Below are 14,146 nucleotides of genomic sequence, written 5' to 3'. Positions count from 1 at the left end.
TTGACAAACCCTCTGCCAAGCACTTAAATGTGAATTGCAGAGTAGTCATGTAGATGTAGATGTAAAAATAAATGAGACTTTGGTATCAAATGCATGTAGTGTTGCAAACCTCTTAAACAGGTACTTCATTTCTGTTACTGACAGCTTGGAGTTATCAGGAGTATCTGAGACCAGTCTTTAAAAATAACTTCAGTAAAATGGAAATGACATTCATGTCTTGCACAGAAGTAACATCCATCATAAAACCTTTAAAAATATAGTATTCCAGTGGGTATGATAACATATCAATGAAGTTAATCATTCGAGTGCTCTTATCAACAGAACATTTCCAGACTGGTTAAAATATGTTAAGTTAAGCCTCTCTACAAGAAGCGGGATAAAGAGATACCATCCAACTATCAACCAATTTCCAAATTTCATTTTTGCTGGCTTTCTCAAAAATATTTGAAAAGGTTATGTTCAAGCGTCTCCTTAAGCATCTGACTCTGCATGTAATATATTGTCCAAGTCGCAGTTTGGATTTCTTAAGGATTCTGATATAGAGAAAGCTATTTACACTTACAGTGAGAATGTACTTAATTCATTAAATAATAAATTAAAGGCTAATGACATTTTCTGTGACCTGTTAAAGCCTTTGACTGAGTGAACCACAGCATTCTCTTACGTAAATAAGAATATTATGGTGTCACCAGCAATACTGCAACATGGTTTGAGTCTTATCGAACAGGAAGCAAAGAGTGTTATTGCAAAATACCTGTGCAGTAAGCAGTCAGTCTTCATCTGATTGGGAATTAATTACATGCAGTATTCCTGAAGGTTCCATTTTGAGTCCACCGCTTTTTCTTGTGCAGATTAATGACCTCTCATCTGTTATATTTCCAGATGCTAAGTTGCTCTGTTTGCAGATGATACAAATATTGCAATAAGTAGCAAGTCAAGTACAGACTTAAGAAATAGCTACTAATCAAATTTTCACTGACATTAATAAATGGTTTAAAGCTAATTCACAGTCATTGAACTTTGAGAAGACTCATTATATGCAGTTCAGAACCTGTTAGAGATTTCCTTCCAGCATGTGTATAAAATGAAAACATGCAGATGAAAGACGCTGACAGTGTTAAATTTCTGGGATTACAACTTGATAATAAATTCAGTTGGTAAGGGCATACCACAGAATTGCTTAAGTGCATAAACAAGTCTGTATTTAAAGTGAGAAAGATGTCAGACGTAGGAGATATAAATATTCTATTATGTCGTACGGGATCATATTCTGGAGTAACTCATCAAAACAAGCAAAAGTTTTTAGGGCACAAAAAGGGGCGTGATAAGAATCATTTGTCATGTAAACTCAAGAACATCTTGTAGAAACCTGTTCAAGGAACTTGGTATTCTAACCACTGCATCTCAGTATATTTATTCCTTATTGACATTTGTTGCAAGTAATATATCTTTATTTCCAACCAATAGCTCAATACATAGTCAATACTAGGAATAAGAACAATCTACATAAAGACCTAAAATCACTTACCTTGGTCCAAAAAGGGGTCCAATATTCAGGAACACACATTTTCAATAAATTGCCAGCATCCATTAAAAACTTGGTTTCGGATAACACATGGTTCAAACAGGGTTTGAAAGATTTTCTGATGGGCACCTCCTTTGACTCTATAGATGAATATCTTAACAGGGACTGCTAAGCCAGCTTAAGTTAGATTGAGCATTATCATCCATCAATATGACGTCTGGGCCCACATCACCTTGCAACAACCACAAATGAAATCCCAAGATCTCATCATGAAACCTGACAGCAGTTACGTGTTGCTGATTCACCCACACAATTTCATGAAGAAGGGTTTGAGTTGTAAACACAATCCCTGCCCACACTTTCCACAATACATGGGTTCCGAAATCATGTTCCACATTCTGTCCAGATTCAAATCCATTGAGAATCACCCTCCAGACTAAATCGAAACACATCTATAAAAACAACATTTGCCCACTGTTCGACTGTCCAGGTGGCATGTTGATGACTCCACTCTAGATGCTCCCTTCTGTGAAGACATGTCAGAGGTAGACATACAGCGTGTCTCCGACATAAACGGCCACTCTGCCGTAGCCTTCTGCACACCACTTGCCTTGTTACAACAAATCCAGTGGATGCTGTGAGCTCACATGCCAGTTGTTGTGCAGCAAGAAGACGGTAATGTCATGCCAAATTATGGTCCTCTCTTCTGAAGTCACACATGGTTGGCCCTGCCCTGGTCTTCAGGAAACAGTTTTGGTCTCTCTAAACTGTTGCCACATCCAAGAAACAACAGAACAGTTCACATTAAGCCATCAGGCCAAATCAGTTTGCGACTGTCCTGCTTCCTTTATTTCTATGGCCCTCCACTACAAAGAGTCTGGTAGGCACCTTCTCTGTGCCATAATGCACTGTCTAACTGCATACAAAGCAATTATGGTTGTGGGGCTACCCGGTAAACAGTACTTGTTTTGTAGGTTCCCTGACGTCATCGTTGGAATTGTGTCCTCTGACCAGAATGCCATCTTCCGTAGAGAACACATACTTACATACATCTGGTTGACAGTTTGTATAGTTATAGCAGGAATTAGACACAGGACAGGGAAATAGCAGTTTGTTGCTTTAATTTTGGACACCATTGTAAATCAAGTGTACTAAAATTAAGCATGGAATGTCTAATAAGCTGTCACCTACATCATTTCATTGTTCCTTAGACATGGTGCATGGAACTACATACCTGATATTAATGACACTAGCTCTTTGTTGAATTTTCTGCTCCTCAGTCATTTTACATCTGGTATTTTTCTAGCACATTTTCATCAAGAACCAGCTAAGGATAGTAGCAAGTCTATTTGCCAAAATATTGCGGAGAACTTATGACGTGACATGGCTGGACAACTGAGCGTCCTAAGATTTAAGGTTCACTAAAAACATTTATTCTTGATCCTGGATTTTTTTCAGTGGATGCAAAACAAACTACCTACCCTCCCACTAAATGTTGTTATTAATGCGTGTTATTTTTTGCTGAGAAACTTATTACATAATTAAACATAATGCAGCACAGTTTTAATCCGCTGTTGACATGAAAATCAAGCTTACAGGATAAGGATTCCCTCTTTTGAACCTATAGAAAACAAAGTAGAAACAGAAAGCTTGCAGAGTTACAATAAAAATCTCTCTCTCAGGGCATGAGATCAAGGGGAAAAAATGAGCCATGGGATGGGATGTTGAAGTACAATATCAATGTGAAACAAGTGAATACCAAAACACTGAAAGAAAATAAATAAAAATTTGATGGATAAAGTGGAGATGACTTACACCATGACTATGATATTTTCAACTAAAATCTACAAGTGAAGTTCTATCTAAGGCTTTCTAACCATAAAAGAGCTGTTGACAGTGAAACATGGTGCATCTCTGCATTTTTCACATTAATAAACACTGCCAAAGACGTACAAAGTGATGAGCAATAGACAAAAATCTTACAACTGACAGGAGTTTGAACTCCAGATCTTTGGATTCATACGCTAGCCTTTGACTCTGTAAATGGCAACTTTATTTTAGAGAAACTTAATTTATGCTTCCAAGGTACAATGAGTAAGTGGTTCACTTCATATTTAACTGATAAAAAACCAAGGGATCACATTATGTAGCTCACACAATTCTCGTGATGAATCTTCTGAGTGAGTCCCCTTTACTACTCATTCCACAGACCTTAATTCAGGGACCACTACTATTCTTGCTGCATATAAATGACCTTCCATTATACACCGATAAAGCACAAATAGTGATCTTTACTGGTGAAGCAGCCATAATCAAACCCAACAAAGATGCAACAACAGAAGTATCATGTAATGTAGACAACACAGTTCATTCAATCTGCACTAGGCAAGATTCATCATCATCATCAATAATAATACAGCATGGAGAAAGGCAATATCTCAAACTTATTGCTCAAAATTCCTGAATGTGCATGTTGATCAGAATTTGAACTGAAAATCATATATTACAGATGTTCTGAAATGCTCAGAGCTGAGTAACATTTGCTCTATGTGTAAGTGTTAGTTTTGTTTCCAGAATGAGATTTTCACTCTACAGTGGAGTGTGCACTGATATGAAACTTCCTGGCAGATTAAAACTGTGTGCCGGACCGAGACTCGAACTCAGGACCTTTGCCTTTTGTGGGCAAGTGCTCTACCAACTGATCTACCCAAGCACGACTCACGCCCCGTCCTCACAGCTTTACTTCCGCCAGTATCTCGTCTCCTACCTTCCAAACTTTACAGAAGTTCTCCTGCGAACCTTGCAGAACTAAAGCATTGGAGAATTAGCTTACTTTCCACATTTCTATCCACTGATGCCATATGGAATAATTTCATGGGGCAATTCCACACATTGTACAGAGATGCACTACAAGAATAATAATCTGGCATTCAACCACAAACTTCACACAGGCAATTGTTTAAAAAAATAGGCATTTTAACAAAGCTTTCACAATGCACTTAATTTCTTGTAACATTTGTTGTGAAGACCCAGATACTATTTGAAAATAGCAGCAGCATTCACAAGTATAACACTAGGAACAAAAATAGCCTCAATTACCTACAACTTAACATTACTCTTGCACAGAAAGAAGTATCCGGCCATAAAAAAATTTTAAAAAACATTTGACCATTTCCTTTGTGAATTAAACGTGCTGGCAAATAAGCAAACAAATTAAAATAATTTCTACATGACAACTTCCTGTTAAGGGCACTTGCATCACTAATGAGTGGTTTTGGAATTCGAGCTTGCCCTGCAATTCTGTGCTGATGGCAATCCATGTTGTTTTTGGTGCTGACATGATTTGCAAGTGCTACTATCAGGTCTGCAGTGACTTTTGCAGCTGTCAGCCTCTTTTCAATGACTGTCTCTCACAATCACTGAACACACAGTTTTGTCCATGTTGTAACTTAGCAGGTGATGTTTTCCCACTTTCCCTGTGTGCAGAATAAATCTTTTTATTGTGCTTCTTGAAGCACCAAACACTTTGGCTATCTTTGTTACAGAAGCACCCACCATACAACCACCAACAATTTGCTCACTTTTGAATTCACTTAGCTCCAACATACTGCACCCACAAATACACAGAACACTGATCTGACTATGGCTGATACTTGCACAGGTGCCGTTCATGGTTAAATACAATGATGCCACCTGCAGTAAGGGAAAAATGAGTGCAGGTCTGCCCCTCTCTGCATCCTAATTTCTCTTAATCTATTCTCAAGATCGCTAGACAAAATACGTGAAGGAGACTGTATAACTCTTCCACAGTCTTTTTTGACTTTCTTCCAATATTTCCCATTTATTTTCTCTGAGACACTCTGTAATAGTTTTGTATATACCATACCAACCCGTTACAATTCTAGGTATAACCAAACCAATTAGAAAACAAGTACAAAATTGGTCATGCCAAACTGTTTAGCTTTAAATGTTTCAAAAACCAGTCTTAAGCAACTCCAGGTCACCGTTGACAATGACTGCAGGAAATGGGAGATTAATAAGCTGCAAATTAGAGGCATCTTTATATACTTATTCTTAGAGAGCCCGAGCAACCATTATTTTTGATCAGCTACTTAGTAATCTAAGCTCATAACATTTTGATCATACAGGTTTGTCACTATGTTGACAGGGAAGTAAAACTTTTCATACACCGCAAGATTTTACAGCCAGTGTTTACTTCCATGGTCAAATAGTAAGTCTGAATCCAGCATGCATCTGACAAATGAGAATATGTTGCATAATTTCATTCACACTTTTTAAAATAGAAAGACTGTTCCAGCTTCTTTTTAATGCATTGGGAAGCAATAATAATAATAATAATAATAATAATAATAATAATAATAATAATAATACCACCCTATGATTATTTCGGTTAATTATACCATCAAAATTTGGTGGTGAATAATTTTTTTTTTTTTTTATGCAGAATACTGCAAAGTTCGTTTGCACCCACACTACAATTTTAGGAATTTAATATTTTTAGGACTATTAAGTCAAAATTTTCTGCTAATTATTCAGGAAGGCTGCCTGTCCAACACAATCTTTGCATTCCGTCATCAGATGAAATTGATGGCATGTCAACCTAATATATGAGAGTTGCCTCCTGGCAACAAACATACTGTACAGAGAAGCACGTATTGCAAGCACCGCATAACGGTTGGTCCTCTTGTCTAACAAAGAAGCTGCGTGTCACAGGACAAAGGCCTCAAAATCAGGTCAGAGTCACTTCCTTCCATCTCTGAATTTAGGAGGATTTGCTCATTGGTAAAGTAGCTAGATATGTGGTCACACCTTGCCATTTGTTACTACTTTTCTTTCCACATAGCATGGTTTTCCCCTCATTAATGAGAAGAGTGCTTTCCTAAAGAAATTTTCAGCTACTGTGCACACAATATGCCAACAGTCTTGCCACAGTGGTAACATCGGTTCCTGTCAGATCACAGAAGTGAAGTGCTGCCGGGCTTGACTAGCACCAGGATGTTTCACCACCAAGGTCTGCCGAGTGCTGCTGGCAAGTGGGGTGCACTCAACCCTTGTGAGGCCAAGTGAGGAACTACTTGACTGAGAAGTAGTGGCACTGGTCATGAAAACTGACAATGGCCAGCAGCACTGTGTGCCAACCACGTGACCCTTCAATCCGCGTCTAGTGACGCCTAAGGGCTGAGGATGACATGGTGGCCGGTTGGTACCGTTGGGCTTTCAATGCCTGATCAGACAATGGAGCACTTCATAAACAAATGGGTAACCCAACCACCTTGAATATACGAAGTATCCTTACTAACAATCTGAAAACTACTTTTGCCCTCTTGGCAACAAACATATTGTACAGAGCAGCAAGCATTGCAAGCACCGTATAGTGGTTAGTCCACTTGTCTAACAAAGAAGCTGTGTGTCCCAAGACAATGACCTAGTGGGCCAATTAATTGGGACCCTCTGCCGATCCACCAACCAGTGTGAACATGGTCTAATACTTCCGTGCTTAAATTGTGTAATGAGGTGGGCAACCGTCATTCTGAAACCACGTAAATTGTCGAATGTCCACGACAACATCCTGCAATAGTACCAGCAATTATTGTTCCAAAAACATCTGTTATTTGCATCCATTCACTGTGCCACTGATAAAATACAGACTGATAAGTTTGTTCCCCATGATGTCACACCATACGCTAACCAATCAAGGACATTGATGATCAACTTGCCATAACCAGTGGGGATTGTCTACCATCCAGTAATTTAAGTTATGCCGGTTAACGCTACTATGGTTTGTGAATGTACATTCATCGGTGAATCGTAGCTCAGTAAAGAATGTGGAGGTCGTTTGCATATGTTGATGTGCATATTCACAAAACACTACCAGGTTATGGAAGTCAGCATAATGAAATTTTTGATCCAGGGACACACAGTATATGGATAATACTTATGACAATGCAGTATTGTTACAGTACTACCTATGGACATACCAGCCACATGGCATAATGGCCAGGCACTTATCCATGGTTTGCAGCTTCGGCATTTCTCCTAAAGTCTATGCAAAGCAGGATCATTTCAATTTTTTCTTCTGTGGTTGCCACATTCATCATCCACTTGCACGTCTGTTTTCCAAAATGATAGGTAGGTGCGCAAACACTGCACAAGTGTTGTACTGTTCAGAACTGCTATCCATTCTATGTCTGCACGATACGTGAGCTCCAGCCACAGTGTATGTCATAGTTCGCTACACGGCCATAGTGGCAAGTCGGGTAGTCCCCTGTTCGATGTCAGAGGATTACAATGCTGCGAATGGTGTTTCCAATTAGAAGTTATGAAATAGTGTTCTGTCCTACCATCACAGCATGGAGGTGGCATCCCATAAGCCATTGGATATTCAAGAGCCATTGAGTAACATGTCATAAATTACAAGTATGTCCTATTTCTATTCCGCCGATAACGGCGCCTTCTGTGGTGAAACTAGGAAAATGCTTCAGACAAAATGTATGTAGATTTTGCCATAGAATCGTAATCTGCAATAAAAATTAAGGGTTCCCATTGAAGATTTCAAAGTTGGTCATCACCACCCTCGCACGGGATGGGGTGGTTGGTTGATTATGCTGTCACTGGATGTGTCCCCCCCCCCCCCCCCCCCCCGAGACAAACAAATAGGAATCTTAACTTTTTTGATGCGATGTGTAGTTTTTGTGACATTTCAGTCTTCAGTTAAAATGTACACCTTGTATACACAATATAGTTCTGGTGCTCAGTTAAAATATTATAAAATACTGGAAACTGCTCTCTCTGAACTGCTAACTGGTTGTTATGACCCCTAGAGAAATGTAGCATATCAAATACTACAGATGCAGGAAGCATTACTCTACCTGCTAAAGTGGTCTAGGACGTGCAGGGAACCAATTCATTCACAGTTTGTGCATTTAGCAATTCATGGGGTGTAGATAGAGCATTTTTTTATGAACCTACATACCAGCTTAAAAAAAACTCAAACATCAAGAACGCAGGAAGAACTACTCCTTTTTGAGATCCTGAATTAAAGCACTATAATGTGGTGGTTTCAGGACTGAGTAATGGCAACAATTTGTGCTGCAAATGTCTGACACATTGCTGCTCATGAAAAGAAATGAAGTCAAAACATTACGTAAAGAGTATTATACAAGGTGCAAACACTATTTCGTCTCAATAGGTTGAGTTACTGTGTTACGGCAAATATCCAAGTGCATGCAATTGTGTACAGGGGCTCGTTTGATTTTGTGATTTAGTTTCCTAGTATTTTTGTCTGTTATTTTTTATCTATCTTTACACAAATCACATATATTGACTTTCCAAGTAGTAGAAACCAGGTATGATCCTATTTGTGTATCCCAAGGCTGAAAAGCACAATAAAATAATTTTGTTTGGAAGCTGGTCACTATGTTCCCCTTACGGAGTATGCCTAGTATGTGAAAAACAGGAACTGGTAGACCATGGCAAACATTCACACAAATAAAATGCCAACGATTTTTTTTTTTTCCCAAGGGTTTCATTTGAAGAAACATTTTTCTGCTGAGTCAGAGAGGTAACACGTGCATCTTATCCTTTCTATCTTTCTCTCCATGAAACTTTTTCAATATATAGGCCTAGATGGGTTTTTGAATTTCTCTCTGCCAAAGCTGTGCCAGTCACTTCCATTTGGAAGCTAGTAAAATGTGTGATAGTTACAGATGACAGTTTTACACAAAGATGAAATAGCATCTTCGAGCATTACAAATATGTGTATTTCTCCATTAATCAGGCAATGCAAAGAAACACATGCTTGTCAAGATAGCAGGGTCAGATGTGGGTGATATCCATAGAGGAGAAAGCAGTAGGTTTTCCTACAGAAATACATGTCATGTATGGAACTGTTAAGTTTGAAACAGCACAAAGGAACAATAAAAGGTAGACATATACTACAAAACCCATAATCTCAAAAATTTTACAAAGTGGAATGTAAATTCCCCTTTGATTTAGAGTTGCTGCAACATTTCTCTCTACATATGACCTAAATTTCATATGTACAAAACAGAAAATCTCACCCTAAGAAATATATTTTCAACAAAAGCATATGTTCATAAAGTAAAAGAATCTAAAGGTAAGACAATTAATAGATATTAAAAGTAAGTGCTAACCTCTTATACAAGAACATATTTAGGGGAAATAATTGACTTCTCATTCCAAATAACAATTTGGTGACAGGATTAGGCACCAGAAATCATGGATCCCCTCAAACACACAACCAGAACACACAAGATAAAACATTATCCTGAACTGCAATACTAGCATAATCAAAGACATGGAAACATCCCCCAGGCTGTGGCTAAGCCATGTCTCCGCAATATCCTTTCTTTCAGGAGTGCTAGTTCTGCAAGGTTCGCAGGAGAGCTTCTGTAAAGTTTGGAAGGTAGGAGACGAGGTACTGGCAGAAGTAAGGCTGTGAGTACCGGGCGTGAGTCGTGCTTCGGTAGCTCAGATGGTAGAGCACTTGCCCGCAAAAGGCAAAGGTCCCGAGTTCGAGTCTTGGTCGGGCACACAGTTTTAATCTGCCAGGAAGTTTCAAAGATATGTAAGCTAGATGCTAAGGTTGTTAAAGTACCACTAAAGATTTTCAGTCCATACGAATGCAATGAAGCTCCCTTGGGTTTCTGTACGCACCATGTTGTTGGCTGGAACACTTTTACGAATATCTCTCTCTCTCAAGATTAGCCACTTCGTACACAAATTATCTGAAGATACTGATCTGTGCTTTGTAATTCCTTGTATGTACTGACAAAACAGCCTTTATTGCAAACAGATTGCTACAGTATTGTGCACTACATAATAGGCTAACTTTTTTCTTAAACATCAATCAATGTTCTCAAACTGTTCAGAAGCTCTTCTGATAGCAGTGGGATTTTCTGCTGATTACTTAGCCCAATTATCTTTGGCATAACACCGGTCATTTGCCTTTAATGATAGCTACTAGTGTATTAACAGATGCATTATGATTCATCACCATCGTAATTTATATTTTAAATTAATGCAACGTCCTTAATATCTTCCCTGAAAATGGGATATACAACAATGTTTACTGTTATCAATCTACAACTACTAATTTGTAAAAGTGCAAAATTCATTTCAAATAAATCCATGAACGTACCTAATATGGAAATGTTTATTTTGTAATAACAGTAAGTGGACACCAGAAGACAATTTCCTACCTTTTACATATGTCCATAGTACTCCAATGTATCAATGAGGGCAATATTCGTTATCATTCGTTTTAGCTCAATCAAAAATCCATAAACTCTGGTGCAAAGTTATCAACTCTTAAACATAGGTCTGGTTCATAAACAGATTCACCTTTTCGTTGCACAGTCAGTGCCAGGTTTGCACACATTCTAAATACACGGCTCCGATCTCATGTCACGTCTGTTTACCTGTCTATGTTGGAAGTCTTACCCTTGATATAAACAGCTTGAGGAACGCGTGTTCATATTTCGGGTCAATCTCGTGCTTCATATTAAGTGGATGTTTCACCGTACTGTTAATAATATCCTTCTGCCAATCAGAACCCATCTCATTGGCTTTTTCTATGATCGCATCCTAAAACGAACGCCCTTGTCCATCAGTTTCCGCAAATATTATGATGTACATATAGTAATAACATGCTGTAGAAAAGCTTATATTTTTCTTCAGGACCACATTTTTGTAAACATATTACGGACAAAAAGTTAATAATTCACACAAGCTGAAGAAGAAACAAGTTTAACTATATAATTACATGTTTATTTTTCATATATAAACATAAAGTACACATCAGTGATACATTCCTTTAAATATGACAGTTTACAGGTGATTTCCAAACAGCACACTTACAACATCAGGTGAAAGTAACTTAAGTGGATACATGTTCAAGAAGCGCCTTTCAAGGCGTTTCAGACAATCGTCCATAACTTCACTGAAAAAAACATTGCAACCGACAGAATTCAGAGAAACGCCAGCCTCGTGCGTTGAGTGACGTCACTAACGTGTGCCGTGTAGTCGATAATGAGCTCACATGGCATGGGTCGTTCGATCAAGAGCTTTTTGATCAAGAGCAAATAAAATACCCTGTCAAAGGATTCTGCCGTGGACAACCACAGGTTTGCTTCTTTATTCGCAATTTTCCATTTATTTTTCTTAATAGCATACGTTTTTGTTGTTCATTTTGCTGCCATATGCAGTACAGGTATAGTTGTTTACAACTGTATTCTGCAAACCACTACGAAGTTCATGGTGGAGAGTATGCCCCATTATATCAGATGTAAAGATCGTTTCCCGTTCTCTTCGCGTTTTTAGCGCGGGAATAATGGTTTTAAGTGGCCTGTATAAGCTACAATTAATCTAATCTTCACGGTCCCGTTGGGAGCGATATGTAGGGTGTTGTTAAAATATTCCTAGAGTTCGTCATTTAATGCTGGTTCTTGAAACTTTGTAAATAGGATTTCTCGGGATAATATCCGCCTATCTTCAAGTATCTGCTAGTTCAGTGTTTTCAACTTTCAACACTTTCGCGTGTGTGAAACAAACCTGTGACCATTCTTGCTGACCTTCACTGTATACGTTCAGCATCAACGGAACGGGCACAAAATTTTTGTTTAGTCGATGTAAGCACCATTTGTCACAAGGCACACATCAAGTCTATAGCCGAGTTCTTCCCAAGCGCTGGATAGACCGCAAGAGGCCCAATGATGGGGCTTGCTTTGCATGCCCTCCACGTTCACCCGACCTAACGCCATGCGATTTTTTCCTTTGGGGCTTCATCAAGGTCTTGTGTACGTGCCTCCGCTGCCAGCAGACCTCCCTGAATTAAGAAACCGGATTGAAGCAGCTGTTGCTGCAATGACTAAAGACATACTTATCAACGTTTGAGAAGAACTCGGCTATGGACTTGATGTGTACCATGTGACAAATGGTGCTCACATTGAACATTTATAAGATTCTTGGTAAAACTGTTTGAGTTGCTCTTTCATTTGACATATCATTTATAACTGTACATTTAATATAATAAATATTATAAAGTGTTAAACTCCTGATATTCATTTATAAACACCTTGTATTTCACCAGAAGAAAAAACTCGCAGGTACATTGAGGTAAGTTTTTTTAATTAACCAACACATTTATAAATCAATACTTGTTTAGGGAAGAAAATTTAAAGATAAAAAGAACGTTTTGTTATTCGCAGAATAACTGTAACTCCGATTCATTGCTGGCATTGGTTGGTGCTGGCGATGGAGTGTGTGTTACTGGCGGTAGAGGTCCCATTGCTGTAGTATAACCATAATGTGCTAAACTATTTGGTACACTAAGACTGCTGTGATCTGTAATCATGATATTGAAAGCCTTCGACAGAAGCTTGACTAAGCTGCTCTTGTGCCAAATAATTTCTTCATTATGGTAAAGGGTTATGATAATCTTGATTTTCAAATGACTGATGTTGTGGTAATTGAAGGAAAATTTGGTTCTGCAAGATTAAATTATAAATTCTAATTTTAGTATGAAGTCGTCTATATTCTGGGATTTTTTAATCTCTTTAAACGAGTGACAAACAAAACAGCTTGTCTTCGTCGTCATCTTCTTTTGGTTCCGAAACATTTTTTTGTGCTAAACTTTGCTCTATATGCTTGCAAATCTTTCGTCAGCAGAACTTATTTTTTGTTTTTTTCTTGGAGTAGATTTAGGAATCTTTTTAGAGGCAGGACTTACTTCTACATCAGCAACTTCTGACGAAGCTGATGCGTTATCTTCATCGAAACTAGATTCTGTATCTTTCTTGGTTATAGATGCCAGTAGAAATCGTAATTTATTATAATGAATATGTGACGAATTTTTCGAAGCTCCTGATCCAGATTTAACAGTCTTCATTTTCCTAACCTCTCTCATACAATTATCTCGTAAGCTCTTCCATTTCTTTTGCGGGGGTCATGTTGAAAAAAAAAAAAAAAAAAAAAAAAAAAAAAAAAAAAAAAAAAAAAAGAGTATTAATAGACTACCCTCTTAGCTTCTGTTCAAATATTTATATTAATGTTTTATTTTTTCAGATATTTGACCACAGGATGTTCACTTGGGCCATTAAGCTACGATTATAGAATTGACAAATTTACTGCAGCAACTATAATACCACATGTATGTGAAACTATTTGGAGAAAATCGAGACCCATTGTTATTAGTGAACCAAAGAAAGAAAAGTGGTATGAAATATCAACGATATTTGAAATGAACTCAAAGTTTCCAAATTGTTTGGGAACCTTGGATGGGAAACATATACGGTAAATCCAGCCTGAACACACTGGTTTGGTGTACTATAACTACAAAAATTATTTTTCGTTAGTTTTACTGGCGCTAGCGGATGCAAACTATTGTTTTGTATGGGTTGACATAGGTGCCTAAAGTAAAAACAGTGACTCAGGTATATTCAAGAATTCTTCATTGTACAAGAACCTGACAGAAAGCCCATTAGACCACCCTGAGCCAAAGGCATTGTTAATACAAAATAGGCAAACGGTTTTGCCATACGTCATACTGGCTGATGAAGCTTTTGGCATGATGGAGAATTT

General features: G+C 38.0%; 1 protein-coding gene across 3 annotated transcripts in view; it reads right to left on the bottom strand.

Annotated features, from left to right (window-relative positions):
- LOC124788325 (protein-lysine N-methyltransferase EEF2KMT) overlaps positions 1-11,640 on the bottom strand; it is a 36,093-nt gene extending 24,453 nt beyond the window's left edge. Inside the window, exons 1-2 of one of the 3 annotated variants that reach the window (XM_047255576.1) lie at positions 11,426-11,640; positions 11,009-11,152 (exon numbers count right to left, since the gene is read on the bottom strand). In XM_047255576.1, the coding sequence (XP_047111532.1) occupies positions 11,009-11,152; positions 11,426-11,500 (219 nt within the window). In that variant the 5' untranslated portion in view covers positions 11,501-11,640. The remainder of the gene's footprint in view (positions 1-11,008; positions 11,153-11,425) is intronic. The other 2 variants (XM_047255567.1, XM_047255585.1) reach the window with 2 other exon arrangements.
- Between the last annotated feature and the right edge of the window lie 2,506 nt (positions 11,641-14,146).

The sequence above is a fragment of the Schistocerca piceifrons genome, chromosome 1, assembly GCF_021461385.2.
Source record: "Schistocerca piceifrons isolate TAMUIC-IGC-003096 chromosome 1, iqSchPice1.1, whole genome shotgun sequence".
Classification (NCBI taxonomy): domain Eukaryota; kingdom Metazoa; phylum Arthropoda; class Insecta; order Orthoptera; family Acrididae; genus Schistocerca; species Schistocerca piceifrons.
Note: the sequence above shows the minus strand (reverse complement) of the source record. Positions and strands in the feature narration are given on the sequence as shown.